The sequence below is a fragment of the Molossus molossus genome, unplaced genomic scaffold (assembly GCF_014108415.1).
Source record: "Molossus molossus isolate mMolMol1 unplaced genomic scaffold, mMolMol1.p scaffold_m16_p_39, whole genome shotgun sequence".
Taxonomy (NCBI): Eukaryota; Metazoa; Chordata; class Mammalia; order Chiroptera; family Molossidae; genus Molossus; species Molossus molossus.
The window spans coordinates 638,959-661,263 of record NW_023425376.1 but is presented as its reverse complement, the minus strand read 5'-3'; the positions used below and the strand labels follow the sequence as shown (position 1 = coordinate 661,263).

The 22,305-nt window shown below is 41.1% G+C and overlaps 1 protein-coding gene across 8 annotated transcripts in view; it reads right to left on the bottom strand.

Annotated features, from left to right (window-relative positions):
• MFSD14B (major facilitator superfamily domain containing 14B) overlaps positions 1-22,305 on the bottom strand; it is an 81,769-nt gene that overhangs the window by 5,666 nt on the left and 53,798 nt on the right. For 7 of the 8 annotated variants that reach the window (XM_036281559.1, XM_036281560.1, XM_036281555.1 and 4 more), the window contains 5 exons: positions 20,159-20,377; positions 18,652-18,765; positions 4,972-5,043; positions 3,280-3,392; positions 1,872-1,969 (listed from right to left, as the gene is read on the bottom strand). In XM_036281559.1, coding sequence (XP_036137452.1) covers positions 1,872-1,969; positions 3,280-3,392; positions 4,972-5,043; positions 18,652-18,765; positions 20,159-20,377 — 616 coding nt within the window. The remainder of the gene's footprint in view (positions 1-1,871; positions 1,970-3,279; positions 3,393-4,971; positions 5,044-18,651; positions 18,766-20,158; positions 20,378-22,305) is intronic. The other variant, XM_036281557.1, reaches the window with a different exon arrangement.

Sequence of the window (22,305 nt, the reverse complement as noted above, 5' to 3'; positions counted from 1 at the left end):
TTGCTCAGTGGTTAAAGCGTCGACCCGTGGACCGGAGAGTCCCGGGTTTGATTCCCGCTAAGGGCAGGTACCTCAGTTGCAGTGTGTCCCCGGCCCAGGTTGGGGTTGTGTGGGTGGCAACCACTCGATGGGTCTCTCTCACATTGATGTTTCTCTCCCACCCACCCCTTTTCCTTCCCGCTCTATCTGAAGATAAATGCAAAAATGTCCTTAGGTAAGGATAAAAAATAAAAATAAAAATAAAAGTAAATAAAAATCTGCCCTTTGCTTCTGCAGCCCTGTCCATGTGAACCCACCACAGTCCTGGTGCTGTGTGGTCCCAGCCCCTCCCTACCCCTTGCCTAGGCAGACTCTGTTCTTTAAGGTGACTTTCACATTTCTGATACAGCCTCCCGCAGACCTGCATTGAAATATCCCATAAGTGCCAATTTCTAGATATCTCTGGTTTATTTTTAGAAAGAGGGGAAGGGAGACATAGAAACATCAATGTGAGAAACATTAATCAACTGCCTCCTGCACACCCCCTACTGGGGATCAAGTCTGCAACCTGAGCATGTGCCTGACCAGGAATCGAACTGGTGACCTCTTGGTGCATGGGACTACGCTTAATCCCCTAAGCCACACCAGCCGGGCTAGATATCTCTTGTTTCTAACAAGACAGATAAAAATTAGCCTGAATTGTATGAAATGCATGTTTCTGTAGGTCAAAAATGGTCAAAGATAATTCAGCCTAATACAATGCGTTATAATAATCTTGTAGGTTGACCTCTAGAAACATCTGTACTAATACATATCAGCATAAAAAGAGCCAAGGAGAATTTATGAAAGACAGGCCAGTGTCTGTCAGACACCAAGCAGTGCCCATCTCCAGACGGCACACCCTTGCTCATCACAAGCCCTCTCCAAGGGTGTGCAGCCAGCTGGGTTTCCATAGCAGGGGACACAGAATTTGTGGTCAAATGAAACCATTTTAAATACGTTTTTATTCCTTTTTTTTTTTTATTGTTGTTTAGAGAGAATGGAAGAAAGAAAGAAAGAGACAGAAAAATAGATCAGCTGCCTCATGCTCGCCCCCTACTGGGGATCAAGCTTGCAACCCAGGCATGTGCCCTGACTGGGAATTGAACTGGGACCTCTCAGTCCATGGGATGATGCTCAATTCACTGAGCCACGCTGGCCAGACAAGTGACACTGTTTTAAAATGTGGATATGAATAAGATGGCTAACTTCTGATGTGGAAAAATAAATGCAATAAATAAACTATCTTTTCCAATATAATTTTTTATCAAAAAGTTTTAAAGGGCTCTAAGGCATTTAAATTTTTTCCTTCTAAAATTTACTACTTCCTGACTATAGTAAGGTGAGTCATTAAAAGATGAAGAAGGAAAAGGATTACTTCTGGCAGTGGGAAATGCCTAATGGTGAAGCCAGAGGCACAGGAAGGATCAAGTCAGTCTGCAAGCACTTCCCACACAGTCATTCTAACATTGCCCCATATTCTGCACTGCACAGATTTATTCTTTACCCTCTCAGAGAATCATTTCCTAAATTCAGCCAATGGTCTTAGAGCAATTCCAAATGAAAGAAATTTTAGTAATTAAATAAAAAGCTCATTGTTTTACTAACTAGTCTGTCATTATTTAACAGACATCAGTTAAAATGTGATTATATCTAGTTAATTCTGATGGTATCAGAACTGATGAGTCCACATGTTAAAAACATGAGTATAATTTCAGAGCGGGAAGGAAAGCAAGCAGGTGTGATCATAGAAAAGGGACCACACAGACGTGGAGAGAGGCCCAGAGCTGCTCATGTTTCCGGCAGGCATGTCTCAGCTGGAGGAGGACACAGAAAGGGGCCAGTGATCTTACCTTGCTGATCTGACTCTGCATTCTGAGAGACGAGGGCACTGACTGCCGGAAACGTGATGCTGGACATGGCGGCCACAATACCTGCTGCCCACATCATCCTGCAACGACAGGCCAGGCTTCAGTCAGTGTCGGGCCAGCCCCAAGGAGCTCGCTGCTCAGAGTACAACCAGTGGTGAAAGTATAAAATGCTGTTTTCTCATGTTAAGTTGTATCTACTTTTTCCTCTTTACTAACAGTTTTTTTCTTAAACCTGGAGAGTTATATGTCATTTCACAGGCTGAGAAACTTTCATTCATTTATTTTATTTCACCTCTTTCAAAATCTGTTTTTCTTTTTGACTTCCCTATTACCACCTTCAGATGTAAACTCAATCAGGATTTCCTGTTTCTATAAATACATTCTCCCATCCATTTTCCACTTTTCCTTTGTCATTCTCAAAGGCTCACCTTCACATGCCCTTGAGTTGCTCATTTTGCTGCCAATGAAAAAAAACAAGCCCTGAAGTGCATGATGACATCCTGCAGACTCCCAAACCTGCTTCCTTAAGTGTAAGTGTGAGGAAGGTGAGGCCCCAACTGGGCTTAAACCCTGCCTGGCCAGACTTCCTTGGGGATGCTGACAAGCACATTCTTAAAAGGAAAAGCCCTTCAGGTTGCCAGAATCTTTTTAACAGCATGAACTTGACTGACTCAGTGACCGAAAAAAGCTCATAGGACTCAAATCTTAAAGAACAAAAATTATCTACTGACCACTAAAGCATTTCTAGTGTCTGTAAATTATGTCATGTATGTAAAGTGAAGACTAACTCTAATATTTGAAAGAGATATGAACTCTGGTATTTGGCAACCAGGCACATGGGGAAACTCAACACAACAAAATAGCACTCGGGATTCTTTTATTTCTTCTGATTCCAGGGCTCATTCTGACATTCCAGTGTATGGGAGCATAACATGTTAGCAATAATAACTACCTCAGGATACACATGCTGCTGGAGGGGATTGTAGAGTCAATCTAACTCAAATGCTGTCACAAAGGTCATGTCACTGCCCAAGGTCACTCAACTAATCACAGCAAGGAACTCTGCTATCATTTTTCTTGCCTTTTAGTATATGTGATGTCCCTAAAAACTGACAAATGTATTTAAAAGGTAGACATAAAGTTTTTGGAGGTGCTGGAGGAAGAAGCACACATATTTAATTAATAACAACCCACTGAAAGCCATGGAGGTGAAGACCATCTTTACCTAGCTCCAGCCTTCCCCAAGTGAAGTTTAAAGAGTTGTTGGAATGTTGAATACACCTCACCAGTAAAATAACCCTGCTTCTTTCACATCACAGTCAGTCAACTCAAGCTCCTCTAAAAGATTCATCTTTCTGCTAGTTCGTGAGAATTTATGAGAAAGGCTTACCAGGCCTGAGATCCAAAACCATACCAGGCTAACTGGAACATCTGGAAACCCAAGCCAAGGAGGACGGTGTTCTTATTCCCTAATGATCTCATCAAGATGGTAAGAAAGACTGTCTGCAAAGCAAAGGAGAAAATCCTGAGAAACACACAGATTTGATACAAGCTCTGTGAGAAGCCCAGTAATGAGAGCCAGGGGCTGCCTGAGCTGAGACCCTGGAGACCATGTGGCACTGATGTAGCTCTAAAGGGATGGAGCTTCAGCAGCTCTTGAACTGACCTAGGGCTCAGGGCCTACGATCTCCTCCCCCAGAAAAGTTATCACAGCCATTTATTAGCTGTCATGGTTGAGAGGCACATGGACTCAGTCTCTTCTGAGAAACACAATTACTTCACAACCAGTGATCAGCAAATCCCACTGAGTATCTGCAGAGTATGTGGGACTTTGCTGGAGGTGAGCAGTTTCACAAAATTAGACTGATGTAAATTTGATTTTAACAAATATATACTCTAAGAACTAGTTGAGATAGTCTGAAAAGGCACAGAATAAAAGGTGAGTCCGGGGTTAACAGACTAACTAGAGTTAACATAAAAAACCAAGTCATGAGCAACTTAAAAGTGTAACATATTTAGTCCTGGCCAGTTTGGCTCAGCGGTTAGAGCGCCGGCCTGCAGTCCAGAGAGACCCGGGTTCAGTTCCTGCTAAGGGCGCGTATTTCAGTTGCAGTTTGTCCCCGGCCCTGGTTGGTCGTGCGGGTGGCAACCACTTGATGTGTCCCTTTCACGTTGATGTCTCTCTCTCTCTCTCTCTCTTCCTTTCTCTCCCTCCCACACTATCTGAACAAAAAATGAAAAAATGTCTTCGGGTGAGGATAAAAAAGAAAGTGTAACATATTCACATTTATGATACAACTTGCTTGGCCTTGATGCATTCCTGTGCCCCTTGTCAGTTCCAACATCTGGGCCGACAGCCCTGCAGTTTTCTCAGCTCTCCCGAGCTGTCACAGCAGAGCACTGCACTTGGCCTAGCATGCTGTACAGCAGTAAGTAGTTGTTTTAGGGAAACAGCCTCTAGAAGTCCCATATGACAGTGGATGCATGTCCGTGAATTAATTTAAAGTGCACCCTGTCTTTTGTGATCCTGTATTTTTAACAGATGATGAAATGCTTGAAGCTCTTTACTCATTACACGTATTCTAATACACTGATTTGCCACATTTCTTCAGTCCTGGGGACAGCAGAGGTTGGAACAGTTGATTTTCATTTCTACTGTTCACTTCTACTTACTTTTCAACATTAAAATAATATCGTAACATTTTCCTGGTTAAGTAAATTTTTTGATATCAGGAGTTAGTTAAATTATAGTTGATGGCTAGGAAAGCAAATTTTTATTTGCTGATAGACCCAGTAGAGGTAACAACAAATATTCTAAAAAGTACTGAAAGGAGGTATTAAATTCCCCCTAAATCCCAATCTGAACATTCTATTGTAAATGGAATGGTTCTGAAGACCATACACATGTCAGTTTATTGGGCTTGCTATGGTACCATAAATGCACAAGATGTTGCCATAGGGAAGAAGGAGACTCAAGTAGGGTGAGTAGATATTTGAGAACACTTCTTCGCAGCTTCCTGTGAACCTACAGTTATTTCAGAATAAAAATGTTAAAAAGAGAGATGAGTAAAATGACACTCACCTGAGCCACAATAGATAGAATTCCTACCACAGCTATGAATGCTGCAATTTTAACAGATCCAAAACCTATGACCTGTGGAAGGGGGGGGGGGGGGCACTATTGTTAATATAGATATTATAAAAATAAGAAATGTTATGTTCTAGTAAAGCTATAGGACAAAACAGCTGGGAAAAGTTCATAAAACCTTGAAAATGGCAAATTAAGGCAGTGCTGAAAGTTGAACCTATTTAACCAGTAATTTATATCTACATCTGATTTCAAAATCAAAACACAAAACAATACAAGCATGCACATAACTTAATTTGACAAATACTTTAAAGATTGCTTTCGATTACAGGCCTATCTATTATTTCATATTCCTTCCCATCCCCAACCTACCAAAAAATAAATGTGTCATCAAACATTAGAGAAAATGTAAAGAAAATAACTTGACCTTTGATATATAATCCGGAACTGACTCACTGGCAAATTCCATGGCTCTCAAATTTGGGTGCAAATTGAATTCAGGTGGGACATAGAGAAGGAAGGAGGGAGGGAAGGAGAGGGTGGGGAACAAGGAGACACTGCAGCCCACTGGAGACCAGCTGAGTCAGAGCCTCTGGACTAGACACGGGTATGCTTCAGAAAGCTTCCATGGTGATTCCAATCAATAGCCAATAATTTCTAAGCCTCTTAACCTTAACAGCTCTGAAATGCCTAAAACTATTAGTTAAAAAGTTAAATTATTTCCCCCTCTATTAAAATTCTATGGGATTCAGAAAAGGACTTTATACCAAAACAGAATAACAATGAAATAAAAAATCTAAACAGACTGATTACTAGCAAGGAGTTTCAACCAGTAATAAAAAAATCTCCCAATAAACAAGTCTAGGACCAGATGGGACCAATGGTGAATTCAATCAAACATTGAAAGAGGAATTAATACCAATCTTTAAACTCTCTTTGAAAAAACAGTACAGTGAAGAACTCTTCCAAATACATTTTACAGGACCAGCATTATCCTGATACCAAAACCAGACACAACGCCACAAAAAAAGAAAATTACAGGCTAATATTTGTGAAGAACACAGATGCAGAAATGTTCACAAAAGTAGCAGCAAACTGAATTCAATGGTACATTGAAAAAAACACCATACACTATGATCAAACAAGATTTATATCAGAGAGGCAAGGATAGGTCAACATCTGCAAATCAGTCAATATGACATATCACATTAATAAAATGAAGGATAAAAATCATATGATCATCTCAATAGATGCAAAGCATCTGGACAAAACTCAACATCCATTTATGATGAAAACACAATAAAGCGGGTATAGAGGAAAAGTACCCCAACATAATAAAGACACTGTGTAACAAGACCACACACACACACACACACACACCTTTTCCAGGAACAAGTCAAGGATGTTCACTTTTGCCACTTGTATTCAATATAGTATTGGAAGACTTAGCAGCAGCAAAGAGACAAGAAAAAGACATAAAATGCATCCACATAAAAAATGAAGAAGTAAAACTGTCACTATCTGTAGAAGGCATGATAGCATATTTAGAAAACACTCAAGACTCCATTAAAAAAACTGTTAGAACACATACACAAATTCAGTAAAGTTGCAGAATACAAAACCAATATACAAAAATCTGTTGCCTACTAAAAATCTGTTATATACTAACAACAAAGTAACAGAAAGAGATGAAGAAAATAATCCCATTTATAACCACAACAAAAGAATATAATACCTAGGAACAGTCTTAACAAAGGAGGTGAAAATTGTACTGTGTACTCTGAAAACTACAAGACATTATTGAAGGAAATTGAAGACAAAATAAATGGAAAGATATTCTGTGCTTGTGGATTGGAAGAATTAACATTGTTAAAATGGCCCTATAACCTGAAGCAATATACAGATTTAATGCCATTTTTATCAAAGTTCCAATGGCATCTTTTCACAGAAATAGAACAACAACAAAAAAAATCCTCAAATTTGTATGGAACCATAAAAGACCTGGGATAGCCAAAGTAATCCTGAGGAAAAAGCCCAAGGTACCACGCTCCCTGACTTCAAATTATAACACTGCAGAAAAACACACACACAGACTAATGGACAGAACTGAAAGCCTAGAAGTACACTCATACCTATATTGGCAACTACTTTTTAACAAAGGAGCCAAAAATATACAATGGAGAAAGGAGAGTCAGTCTCTTCAATAAAAGGTGTTGGGAAAATTGGAACACCACATGCAATAGAATGAAACTAGATTGCTATCTGCCATCATACACAAAAGTTAACTCAAAATGGGATTCAAGACTTGAATATAAGACTTGAAATAATTAAACGTGTGATAGAAAACAAACACAGGCACTAAACTTATGGACCTTTGATCTCAGATGGATTTTTGTGAACCTGACCCTAAAGGCAAGGGAAGCTAAAAAAACACACCAAAAGAATAAATGAATGGGACCATTTCAAACTAAAAAGCTTCTGTACTGCAAAAGAAACCATCAACAAAACAAAAAGGCAAGCAACCGAATGAAAGCAGATATTTGCAAATGATACCTTTAATGAGGTGCTAGTATCTAAAAATATATAAAGAACTCATAAATACAACTCAAAAACATAAAAAAACAATGCAATTAAAAAATGAGAGGAGGATATGAATAGACACCTTTCCACGGAAAACACAGATAGCTAACAGGTACGTGAAAAAATGATCAATTACAAGAAAAATGAGTAACAAAACCACAACGAGATACCACCTCAATACTGTCAGAATGGCTATTATCAAAAAGGAAAGAATTATGCCTTGGCAGGTGTGGGTCAGTGACTGGAGTGTCATCCCATACACCAAAAGGTTGTGGGTTTGATTCCTGGTCAGGGCACATACCTAGGTTACGGGTTCGATATCTAGGTTGCAGGATCAATTCCCAGTTGGGGAATGTATGAAAGGTAACCAATTGATGCTCTCTTTCTCTCTCTCACACCCCCCCCCCCCAAATCAATAAGCATATCCTTGGGTGAAAATTAAAAAAAAAAAAAAAAAAAAGGAAATTAACAAGCATAGGGAGGATGATAAAAAACCAAAACAGGCCCTGGCCGGTCTGGCTCAGAGATTAGAATGTTGGCCCACGGACCGGAGAGTCCTGGGTTCGGTTCCGGTTAAGGGCACGTATCTCGCTTGCAGTTTGTCCCCAGCTCTGGTTGGGGTTGTGTGGGTGGCAACCACTCGATGTGTCCCTCTCACATCGATGCTTCTCTCTCTCTCTCCCTCCCGCTCTATCTGAAGATGAATGCAAAAATGTCCTCAAGAGGAAAAAAAAACAAACAAAAAAACCCCCCAAAACAGAAGACTTGTGTACTATTAGTGGGAATGTAAATTGTTGCAGTGTGATGGTTCCTCAAAAAATTAAAAATAGAACTACACCCCAGCAGTATCTACCTGAAAAATTTAAAAACACTTATTCATAAAAATGTATGAACCCCATATTCATTGCAGCATTATTCACAATAGCCAAGAATGGAACAAACTAAGTGTTCTTTGACAAATGACTGAATAAAAAAGATGTGGTACATATGAAAAAATGGAATACTACTCAGCCATAAAAAAGATAAAATATTGTCATTTGGGACAGTATGAATGGATCTTGAGAGTACTATGTGTAAGTGAAATAAGTCAGACATAAAAGGATAAGAATTGTATGATGTCACTCATATGTGGGATATAAGACAAAAAGCAACAGATGGACAAACAAAAATAATAAAAAAAGAAAACATCTCACTGATATAGACAACAGAATGGTGGTTACCAGAGGGGAATATAGATTGGGGACAAGAAAGAGGGTAAAGGGGGTCAAATACATGGTGATAAAAGGAGACTAGGCTTTGGGTGGTGAGCACAATAAAGTTGTACATCTGAAATTTATATGACGTTATTAACCAATGTTCCTCTAATAGATTTAATAAAAAAGTAAATAAAATCAAATACCTAAGGGGAAAAAAATCAGTTGCATTTCTTTGCACTAATAATGAATTATCAGAAAGATAAATTAATTCCATTTTCAAGTACATCAAAAAAAAATAAATTACATAAGAAACTGAACCAAGGAAGAGAAAGACATGTATATTTAAAATTATAAGATATTAATGAACAAAATTAAAAATGATACAAACAAACACAAAAGATATTCCATGCTTATGGATTGAAATAATAAATATGTTAAAATTCCCATTCTCTACTCAAAGAAATATATAAAAATCAATACATCCCTATAAAAATTCCAGTTATATTTTCCCAGAAACAGAAGAAACAATCCTAAAATCTGTAAGGAATCACAAAAGAACCTGAATAGACAAAGCAACCTTGAGAAAGAAGAACAAAGCTGGAAGCACCATACTCCCTAATTTTCAAATTATATTACAAAGTTAGAGTAATTAAAACAAAGTAGGCTTCCGGTCAAGATGGCAGCGTAGGTAACCGCGGTATCGCGTCCTCCCACAACCACATCAAAGTTACAACTAAACTACAGAACAACCATCATTCAAAACCGCCGCAAATCAAGCTGAATGGAAGTCCTACAACTATGGAATTAAAGCAGCAGCCACATCCAGACTGGTAGGAGGGGCGGCGGCTGCGGTGGAGGCGGCGGTGTGTCGGGCTGGTCCCACACCCAAGTGTGGCGGATAAAAATCAGGAGGCTCCCGCGGCTGGGAAGGTCCTTCCTGAGGACTGAGGGGTCCCCGTCCCACACCAGATGCCCCGCTCAGGGTTCCAGTGCCAGGAAGAGAAGTCCCCATAAATTATGGCTGGAAAAACCAGCAGGAACTGAGGCTCAGGGAGGCTGAGGTGGCTGGAGCCCCAGGCAGCTCTTTAAAGGGCCCGCACACGGACTTACTGGACTCTCTCCCTCTAAGCTGGGAGGGGAGGCAGCTCCACGGGCGCCAGAGACATACAGGGAAGAACTGAGCTGTTTGGCACTGGAGCGAGGGCTGGAGAGGGGGCTTTCTTGGGGACAAACGTGCTGTAAGAGGCCTTTGTTCCTTTGGTGAGCCCTTCCCGGGGCGGCAGACAGTCTCCATATCTGGGACTCCAGCAACCTGGCTCACACTGGTAGCCCCGCCCTGCTGACTCCCTGAGGCCCCGCCCCGCCCCACACAACTTTCAAGCCCACCCAAGCTGTTGCCACTTGCTTAACCATAGGATTGGCCGGTCTCAGATCCTGCTTCAGGTTTTTCCTAAATTCTTTCAAACGAGCACCATCAGGTCTCAGCGAGCCCCATACCTCTTGTTAAGTAATACACAGAAACAAACACAGGGAGGCAGCCAAAATGAGGAGACAAAGAAGCAGGTCCCAAATGAAAGAACAGAACAAAACCCCAATAAAAGAACTAAACGAAATGGAGATAAGCAACCTAACAGATACTGAGTTCAAAATACTGCTTATAAGGATGCTCAATGAACTTAGTGAAAACCTCAGTGAACTTAGGGAGGGCCTCAAGAGCATAAAAAAGGACCAGTTAGAAATCATGGATACACAGTTAGAATTGAAGGAGGCATTAACTGAAATAAAGAATAATTTACACAGCTTCAATAATAGAGTATGTAAATCCAAGGAGCAAACCATCAATTTGGAATATAAGGAAGCAAAAAATCCCCAATCAGAACAGCAAAAAGAGAAAAGAATCCAAAAAAATGAGGATAGTGTAAGGAGCCTCTGGGACAACTTCAAGCGTGCCAACATTCGCATCTTGGGGGTGCCAGAAGGAGAAGAGCGAGAACAAGAAATTGAAAACCTGTTTGAAACAATATTGGCAGAAAACTTTCCTAACTTGGTGAAGGAAACAGACATACAAGTCCAGGAAGCACAGAGAGTTCCAAACAAGATGAACCCCAAGAGGCACACACCAAGACACATCATCATCAAAATGCAAAAGGTTCAGGACAAAGAGAGAATCTTAAAAGCAGCAAGAGAAAGGCAGCTAGTTACCTACAAGGGAGTTCCCATTAGGCTGTCAGCTGATTTCTCAAAAGAAACTTTGCAGGCCAGAAGGGAGTGCCAAGAAATATTCAGAGTGATGACCTACAACCAAAATTACTCTATCCTGCAAAGCTGTCATTTAGAATCGATGGACATATAAAAACTTTCCCAGACAAGAAAAAGTTAAAGGAGTTCATCACTACCAAACTGTTATTATATGAAATGATGAAGGGTCTTTTTGAAGAAAAAGATAAAATGTATGAACAAACAAAATGGCAATGAATACATATCTATCAACAACGGAATCTACAAACAAAATGAACAGGCAGAACAGAAACATTCTCATAGATACAGAGAACATTTTGTTGGTTGCCAGATGGGAAGGGGATTGGGGGAATGGGTGAAAAAGGTGAAGGGATTAAGAAGCACAAATTCATTGCTAGACTGACAAACCTCAAAGGGAAAGGGGTTGGGGGGTGGGAAGAAATAAACCAAAGAACTTATATGCATAACCAATGGACACAGACAATAGTGTGGGAAAAGGTGGGAGGTGGGCGGGAGTGAGGAGGAGGGGGTCAATGGGGGAAAAATGTGGAACATATGTAATACATTTTACATCCAACAATAAAGATCTGGAAAAAAACACACACAAAAACACACAAAAAAACAAAGTAATACGGGTATAAAAACAGACACACAGAATAATGGAACCAATTAGAGAGCCCAGAAATAAACCCATGCATATATGGCCAATTAATTTATGATAAAGGAGCCAAGACTATATACAATGGGGAAAAGACAGTCTCTTCAGCCCTGGCCGGTTGTGCTCAGCGGTTAGAGCATCGGCCTGCGGTACAGAGAGACCCGGGTTCGGTTCCCGCTAAGGGCATGTACCTCGGTTGCAGTTTGTCCCCGGCCCTGGTTGGTCGTGTGGGTGGCAGCCACTCGATGTGTCCCTTCACATCGATGTTTCTCTCTCTCTCTCTCTCTTCCTCTCTCTCCCTCCTGCTCTATCTGAACAAAAAATGGAAAAATGTCCTCGGGTGAGGATAAAAAAAAAAAAAGACAGTCTCTTCAATAAATAGTGTTGGAAAAATTGGACAGCCATGCAGAAGAATGAAACTAGACCACCTTCTCAACCATACCCCAAAATTAACTAAAAATGGATTAAGGACTTAAACATAGGACCTGAAACCATAAAACCCCTAGAAAAAAACAAAGGCAGTAAGCTTTCTGACATAGGTCTTGGTGATGATTTTGTGAATCGAACACTAAAATCAAAAGCAAAAATAAACAAGTGGTATGATATCAAACTAAAAAGGAAATCATCAACAAAATGAAAAGCAACCTATTGAATGGAAAGAAATAACTGCCTATCATATATCTGATAAGAGACTAATATGTATACATATAATTTATGAAACTCAGTAGCAAAAAACAAGCAATCCAATTAAAAATGTGCATAAAACTGAACAGATATTTTTCCAAAGACATAGAGATGGACAACAGGTACTTGTGAAGATGCTGAAATCACTAATCATCAAAGAAATGCAAGTAAAAAATGCAATGACATGACCTCACACCAGTTAAAATGGCTATTATCAAAAAGACAAGAAATTACAAGTGTTGGTGGGGATGTGGCAAAAAGGGAACCCTCATGCATTGTTGATAGGAATATAAATTGGTACAACCACTATAGAAAACAGTATGGAGGTTCCTCAAACTGTGGTAGTCAGACAGACATGAGTAGAGTAAGGAGATGGGCTAGGTATAGAAGGTCACCTGGGTGAAAAAACGCCAGATACGTAGCAAACGACAATTGTAGGGTGGGACGTCACCCCCAGGGTGACCTTTCCTTCCCTAGCATTTCACTGGTCATGTGTTTGGACCCCATGACCTTTCCCCATAGAGATGACATCTTGGCCTCAGTTGTGTTTCAACTCCAGGCCCAGAAAAGCAGCAAAACCAGACAAACGACACCAAGGCTGACCTCAGGACCAGCTGCAATGACTAATGACCCCCTGCCCTGGCACTGACCAATCAATCAGTGGAGACCCAGACCCTAAAAGGACACATCTGGAGAGCTGATGAATATTGTATTGAGATCTTCCCCTGGAACCTCCCCTACAATCTCCACCCTTAAAACCCTTAGGACAGGACCCAGCCAGCTCTTCCCTGGGAGCCTGCCAAGCCTTTTCCCTCCTCTCCCCCCATGCACGTCACCTTTACCTTCCTCACACCTGAGCTCCAAGGGCCCTTCCTTTACCTCTATACCTTATTTCTTAAGCCCATTTCTTCTATGAATTACTTCTCCTATCTCTGTGATTTTCCAAATAAAGATTCTTTTTAAGTCTTGGCTCTGAATTCTTTCCTTGCCAGAACTCAAGTACCGAGGTTGCTGAAATCAGATCCAGTCTGACCCCACCAATCTAACACCTGGTGCCTTCCCATGTCTCCAACAAAACAACTAAAAATAGAACTACCGTATGATACAGAAATTCCACTTCTGGGCATTTATTTGAAAAACAAAAACAAAAAAAAACTAATTTGAAACAATATATGTACCCCTATATTCGTTGCAGTGTTATTTACTATAGCCAAGATAATGAACAATCTAAGTGTCTACTAATAGACAAATGGATAAAAAAATGTGGTATATATAAAATGGAATATCATTCATCCATAAAGGAGTGTCTATTGATGGATGAATGGACAAAGATGTGATATATACATACATACACACAGAAATATTAAATATTCATCAGTAAAACAGAATCAAGTCTTGCCATCTGCAAAAACATGGATGGATCTCCAGGGCATTATGTTAAGTGAAATAAGTCAGTCACACAGAGGCAAATAGCACATGATTCCACTTACATGTGGAATCTGAAATTTAAAAAAAATTTAAAATTTAAATAAAAGCTCATAAATACAGAGAACTTATTGGTGGCTGCCAGAGTTGGCTGGGGTGAGCAATAAAAAATGGGCAAACTTTTTTTTTAGTTTAAACAAACAAACAAACAGAAAACACCTGGAGATAAAAAGGTCAAGGGCTAGAATGCAAGAGCAATAAAGCATTTTCAGACAAGAAAAAGTGGGGTGGGCAGGAGGGAAGGATGACAGGAAGCAGACTGATTTTATCAATGTGTGGAGGAAAGGGCCACATGCTAACTTAACTAGCTCAGGGAAGGCCTGTGTGGCAGCCTTGCAAATTCAGAGACCTAAAGTAACCACAAAGGATAGTTTGAGATGAAAACTTTTTAACTAAAAGCAGGTTATGGCAAGTAGCCATGTCCTGGGCTGACATAGTCCCTGACAAAGGTCAGTCTTTACCTTAACCAAGGCTGTCTGTCTTTTTGCATCTACAATAACATCTTTGGAATGGCAAAGTAATCTTCCTTTTTCCGGACCCCTCACTGTTACTGAGTTACTGACTATTAACTATCCTGTATCCACCTATGTAACAGATGTACATGTCTATCATTTTACTTTTTATCCAATCCTAGAGGTTTCCCCACTTTGCTTTCTCCCACCTCCCTAATCTATCACCAATGGATTTCATGTAACCCACTTATGTCAGCTCTTTTGATCATAATGTATAAAATAAGGTGCTAAACTGACTTTCTCTGGAGCACTACCTCAGTCCATTGAGACTTTGCTTCCCAGCAGCTGTCAATAGTTTGGCTAAAATAACTCACAAAAATTCTCTATAGGTGTGAATGTTTCTTACGTTGACAAAGGGCAGATCTCCATTAAAGAAAAGATGTTCTAATGAACAAAATAAACTGACGAACTAAACAGGTCCAGAGGCATGGATACACAGAACAGACTGACAGATCTCAGAGGGAAGGGGAGTGGCGGGGACGGGAACAGTTAAGCCAAAAAACATCCATGCGTAACCCACGGACACAAGCAGTACTGAAGGGAAGGCCTGTGCTGGGGAAGTGGAGGGCATCTGTAATACTGGCAACAATAAATGAAGAAAGAAAAGGACTCAAAGGAAATTTTTAAAAAAGATGTTCTTCAGATAAAATGAAAACAGTCTCAATGACTTCTGATAATGAAGAGCTATAGAAATGATAAAGGTGTAAATGAATCTAAAAGAACATTGATTCTATAAAATAATTACACAGGGAGGGGCAAACACTAGGTTTACAGTGGTTGAGTACACAGAATAGCTGATTCTTGTATTATTAATTATTGTACTATTTGTTTGCACAATTGTAAACCTACTTCTGCTAACCCCTGCATAATTCAGGATGAGTAATGGAGTCAAAGGTCCTTCAGTAAAGTAGGGAATGTCAACAGCGCTATTTCACTAGAGGCAAGTGGAAACCTCCAGGGTAGGCAAAGAAATGTGCAGTGAATGAGCTAATGGGAGGAACAAAATTCGTTCCTTCATAGTTTAACAAAATTACTGGAAAAGCAAAGAAGCAAATATAAACAGACAAAACAGAATGCATGAGACAAAAAGAAAAAGCAATCATTGTGTACATTATACATGCTTCTCATTTCATAAATGACTGTTTCTCTTGAGTCACACAACTAGCTGAAAAAGAACTAGGGCTAGACCCTGTGTCCCAAATCAGTGTTGCTGACATTAACAATATTTTCTTAGTTGCTAATCAAATGCAATTAAAAAACAATTAGAAACCACTCTGGCTGGTTTGGCTCAACAGTTAGCGCTTCGGCCTGCGGACCAAAGAGTTGTGGGTTCAATTCTGGCCAAGGGCACATACCTCAGTTGCGATTCATCCCCAGCCCTGAGGACATTTTTCCATTTTTTTTTTCAGGTAGAGTGGGAGAGAGAGAGAAACATCCACGTGAAAGGGACACATGGAGTGGCTGCCACCCGCACGACCAACCAGGGCCGGGGACAAATGCAACCGAGGTATGGGCCCTTAGCGGGAACCGAACCTGGGTCTCTCTGGACCACAGGCCGACGCTCTAACCGCTGAGCCAAACTGGCCAGGGCTCAGGTGAGGATTATTAAAAAACAAACAAAAAACAACATGAAAATATAATCCTTTGCCCTGACTGGTTATAGCGTCGGCCTGCAGTCCAGAGAGATTCAGGTTCGGTTCCTGCTAAGGGTACATACCTCGGTTGCATTTCTCCCCGGCCCTGGTTGGTGGTACGGGTGGCAGCCACTCCATGTGTCCCTTTCACGTCGATGTTTCTCTCTCTCTCTCTCTCTTCCTCTCACTCCCTCCCACTCTATCTGTACAAAAAATGGAAAAATGTCTTCAGGTGAGGATAAAAAAATATATATACAATCCTTTGCCTATTTTTTCAGTTGAATTATTTGTCTCTTCATTATTGAGTTATAAGAGTTTTACATATAGCCCTGGCTGAGTGGCTCAGTCAGATGGAGTGTCATCCCAGACACCAAAAAGTCACAAGTTGAATCCCTGGTCAGGTGTGTATGGGAGGCAGCTGATCAAAGTTCTGAGTTCTACATGTATATTGGACATAGTTCCTTATATGATTTACAAGTATTAAATGCAATTTTAATTAAAATGTGTGTGTGTGTTAAATCTTTAAAGTAAGCAAAAATACAAAATAACAGAATGACTCTGATCTGTTGTAATTATTGGTGGTGGTGGTGGCAACATAAGCATATGTATAGGAAAAAAGGAGAGAAAAGGAAATTATTCTCAGTTGTTTACTATATGTATGAAGGGATGAGATATGATTTTTCACCTTCTTTGGGCTTTCCCATTTTTCCTACATTAAATGCATATTTAATTTAATTACCACCACTCTTCCCTCTAAATCTCTAGCATACACCCACCAAAAATAAGCAAAACAAAATAGAACTGTTTGAAAAAAGTTTTACTTATATGCTACCATGTAAAATATTAGTGTCACAATCTCAGGAAAACTATGAGAATGGTAAATCGAACAAATTTCACTTAAAAATATCTCCAAAAGCCGATCGTATCTAAGAAGGACTGCTCTGTCAAAGCTGAGTAAACCATTAGGACCTCCAGTGAAAGTGAAAGCAGTAACAGACTGAGGCAGGACAGCAGTGCAACTTGGATCTCAGAGACATGGAACAACTCGGATCTCAGCGATCCCAGACACGTGGAACAACTCAGATCTCAGAGACATGGAAAATCTCGGATCTCAGCGATCCCAGACACATGGAACAACTCAGATCTCAGAGATATGGAACATCTCGTATCTCAGCGATCCCAGACACGTGGAACAACTCGGATCTCAGCGATCCCAGACACATGGAACATCTCGGATCTCAGCGATCCCAGACACGTGGAACAACTCGGATCTCAGCGATCCCAGGGACATGGAACATCTCGGATCTCAGCGATCCCAGACACGTGGAACAACTCAGATCTCAGCGATCCCAGACACATGAAACATCTCGGATCTCAGCGATCCCAGACACATGGAACAACTCGGATCTCAGCGATCCCAGACACGTGGAACAACTCAGATCTCAGCGATCCCAGACACATGGAACATCTCGGATCTCAGCGATCCCAGACACGTGGAACAACTCGGATCTCAGCGATCCCAGAGACATGGAACATCTCGGATCTCAGCGATCCCAGACACGTGGAACAACTCGGATCTCAGCGATCCCAGAGACATGGAACATCTCGGATCTCAGCGATCCCAGACACGTGGAACAACTCAGATCTCAGCGATCCCAGACACATGGAACAACTCGGATCTCAGCGATCCCAGACACATGGAACAACTCGGATCTCAGCGATCCCAGACATGTGGAACAACTCGGATCTCAGAGACATGGAACATCTCGGATCTCAGCGATCCCAGACACATGGAACAACTCGGATCTCAGCGATCCCAGACACATGGAACAACTCGGATCTCAGCGATCCCAGACACATGGAACAACTCGGATCTCAGCGATCCCAGACACATGGAACATCTCGGATCTCAGCGATCCCAGACACATGGAACATCTCGGATCTCAGAGATCCCAGACACATGGAACAACTCGGATCTCAGCGATCCCAGAGACATGGAACAACATCTGGAAAAAAAGAACTTAAAAAAATCAGAGAAGAAAAAATATATTTTGGTTACTGCTTGCACGTCACCTTGGAGCCCACAGCAACACTGAGCTATGGCCCCCTGAAGTCAACTTCTCTCTGCAAAATTTAATGGATATTATTAAAGATGTAAAATATTATGATAAATTCTGTCTCTGCTAATTTTCTTTCTGTATAATTCTCAAGAAAACTTTTCCATAGTAAACTAAACATCTCTCTCTCTCTCTCTCTCTCTCTCTCTATATATATATATATATATTTTTATCCTCACCCAAGGACATTTTTGCATTTAACTTCGGAAAGAGCGGGAGGAAGAGAGAGAGAAACACATTGACTGGTTGCCACCCACATAACCCCAACCAGGGCCGGGAACAAACTGCATCCAAGGTACGTGCCCTTAGTGGGAACTGAACCCGGGTCTCTCTGGTCCATGGGCCGACGCTCTAACTGCTGAGCCAAATTGGCCAGGTCTTCACTATATTTTAAGACATCATTATATTATGGTTTCCCGCCTACTAATTATGTTAGCACCTACATTTATAACTTGAAGCAAGTTCACACATTTTCCCTCCCTCTACACTGTTTTCCCCAAAATACCTTTAGACAGATGCCACTCTTTCATTTTCCTTATGTTCAAAATCTACTAGGCACCCACTACCCACCTGTCTGAGATAGAGAAAAAAACTTGAATACTGTCCAGCTTCAGGAAGGTAAGAAAGAAACACGGTGATGCAGATTAGTAACACGGTAGAATCTTTTCCAACTTTCTTCAGTGACTAGGAAAAAGCAGAAAGAGATAGAGGAAATAAACATCATAAGGAAAACAGTCAAAAATATTCTAGTAACTGTATGGTGTCAGATGGGTAGAAGATTTACCAGGATGATCACTTTGGAATTTCTATAATGTCTAATCACTGGGGCATACACCTGAAACTAATATAATACTGTATGACAACTGTAATAGAAAAATATAAAAGCAAATAGGAACTAATGTCTGATATTCTGCAATATTGGCTTCATTGTTTTCATCTATTAAGGTGGATAACAGTTGAATGGATTATAAAAGGAAGTGACATTGACATTAGATCTATCACTGTCTCTCTATGGAGGCTACAGGTCCTAATTTCCAAGGTATGTGTTTCAAACATTACAGCGTAAGCGTGCAGACACATTTGCTCATCTTTTATTAACAGTACTGGTTCACATCCTGAAGCAGACCCCGAATATCCTATAAACACACCCTGAAAATACACTGCTCTAGAATCTTTTAAGAAAATGTCTCTCTTTTTCATTCAAACATAACTTCTTTAAAGCTATAAACTGGATAGACATTTCATTACACATAAATTCACTCTACTCTTTAAAATGCTAGTACTCAATTTGCTTGTAAAGTGGTTGAAAAATTAGGTGGGAGGCGGGACCGGATCCTGGGTGTACACCTGTTTCCTTCTTTCTCCATGTGACACAGATGGATGAGGCACACACAGAACGATCAAAGTCCCCAGGTCATGCCCCAAGGGGGCTGTTTTGAAAAGAATTTCTCATGAATTCGTTTATTTATTACCTGTATTTTTCCTAAAAGGCAAACTTGGGGGATAAAAAGCAAGTATCAAATCTCTGGTTAATTTTTTTCCTGCACATATTTTCTTCAAGAACAAATTTAAATCAAGAGGGGGAGCTAAGATTCTTCTTCCAAGTACTTTCTGAGTTGTTAATGGGGTCCCCTATGCCAATATATATAACAGGGAGTCCACTCAATCTGTAAAGTACAAGTCACAGATTTAAAGCCTCTGGTCTAAATGGATGTATTTCAACAAGTTAGAAGATAGCTCCTTAGTCAGACTAAATTTTTATCCTTTTTTAATTTCAGTGAATGAAAACCACCTTGCAAAAAGAAAAGAAAAAACAAATTTCATTTTCTTAGGAATTAACTAGACATTGTTTTCTCCTTCCGTTGTAGTAACTATATGCATGACTTAAGAAATATCAACTTTTAATATATTCCTTGGTACACAGTTTGTCCTTTCTTTGAAATTAATGTTTTTCTATTTTTACTGGAGAAAAGTGGATTAACAACTGCTGGGTTACTTGAGCAGGCAGAAATGTTCTTTTATTTGCATGGTTTAGAAAGATTCTTAGAAAAGTAAATGTTTTCATATTTTTATTTACCGCAAAAGGGTCTGCTTGTTTCCAAGAAATGTGAGCTCCCCAGGAGAGTGGTCTCATTTTCTCTGGGGAAGATTCTGGAACAGCCAGTAAGATGAAGCAGATGTCTAGAAGAGCCACCACCGTGGCCACCAGCACAACAAGGCTGTCTCCATAGCTGGCTGAGAGGTATGCTCCAATGGCCGGGCTGCTGACCAGACTGGCTGCGAAGGTGGCTGAGACCTGGGGGAAAAGCACACTCTCACTGTGGTCCCGTCTGCAGAAGCTGCCTATCTACGTTCCCACAAGTGCACACCTACAACTATCCTTCCCTTGGTTTAAAACAAGACAAAAGAATGTGCTGCAAACAAATTTTAAGAAAGAGAATTAAAGTCATTTTGTTTTAAGAATTTTTTCACCCACTATTAACTAATTGAAGATATCCTGGAGAGCTACAAGAGTAAAAAAATAATAATGTTATTGAAAATAAAAATTTTGGCCTTGGCTAGTGTGGCTCAGTGGGTTAGAGGTCATCATGTACATTGAAAGGTTGCAAGTTGGACCCCCAGTTGGGGTGCATGTAGGAGGTAACCAACAGATGTTTCTTTCCCCTCACCGCTCAAATCAATGAAAAAATATCCTCAGGTGAGAATTGGAAAAAAAAATTGTAAAAACCTTCCCCATAAATAAAACATACATGCTTTAGTCTTCTTTTATTGCGAAATAGGGATGTGGGAAGAAAAGTATAAAATAATGCCTATAGGGTTTATGATAAAAATCTACAATTTACTCAGGGACTGTGCTGGATTTTATCTCTCAAAAATATACACTGTTTGAGCTTCTGGTCAAAATGGCAGAGTAGGAAAACACTGTCCTTACCTCCTCCCACAACCACATAAAAATTACTCTGAATCACAAAGTAATCATCATTGAGGACCTACTAAAGACTGGCTAAACAGAAGTCCAATACCTAAGGACATAAAGAAAAGGTCACATCAAGACTGGTACCAGGGGCTGACATACAAAATGGACTGGCCCAGGCCACTATGGTAAGTTAAAATTAGGAGTGCTATCTCAGCTGTGGAGGTTCTCTCAGAGGAGCAAGGGGTCACAGCCCCAAACCAGGCCCCCAGATCATGGTACCAGAGCTGGGAAAAGAAGTCCCCATAACTTCTGTGAAACCTGCAGGGATTGTGGCTGAGGGAGGTAAAGGGCTACTGGAGGCCCGAGTCCTGCTTCGAAGGCCTGTGCATGAACTTACTCATGGTGGACTCACTCTCTGAGCTCCAGCGCTAGGGCAGCAGCCTGAAAGGTTCTGGAAACATATGGGGAGGAACCACATTGTCAGGCATCAGGGTGAAGGCTTGAGAGGCAACTTCCTCATAGGCAAAAGTGCTGGCAGAGAGATATGTTCCTTTGCTGAGACCACCCCCTTCAGATGCAGAAGAGCACCATATCTGAGTCTCCATCACCCTGGCTAACACTGCTCACCCAGCCCTGGTGATTCCCTGAGACCCAGCCCCACACAACCTGAGGGACCACCCAAGCCACTTCCAGTGTTGTTTCCATATAAATGGCCTAACTAGGCCCATGCTGGAGACTTTCCTAAATTCTCTCGAAAGATCACAAACCCCAAACATGCAGCATCTGGCCTTAGTGTGTCCCCCAGGCCTCCTGCTAAGTGACCCCAGGCACGACACTAGTGGCTGTATCCTCAGTTCACAGCTTGGCCTCTCCTGAGCATGTCTGAGCCTAGTACAAGTGGCAACTACCTGGAAAACACTTTGTAGCTGGTGCCAGGTAGGACGCAGGAGTTCTGCACCACCCAGGAGCCCCAGAGTCTGCTCATCCAGTGGACAGCTTCAGACCACACCAAAGCACAATCCAAAACCTCCACGAGTGACACACTCAAGGGGCAAACTCAGCAGGCACCAGAGCCCGACTGAAGTGAATCCTGCTGGTTGGGTGGGCCCCTCCCCAGCACATCCTTTATGATGGTTGTGGCCAGTCCTTACAGTCAATCAGCATGCATTAAATCCCTCCTACTGACATGCCAAAAGCAATCAAGGATCAACCACAACAGGAGAGTGCACACAGCCCACACTGGGGTAGGGCAGCGCCTGGAGCACCCTGCTCAGGTGGCTGGGGAGGCTGCACCACTGTGCTCTACA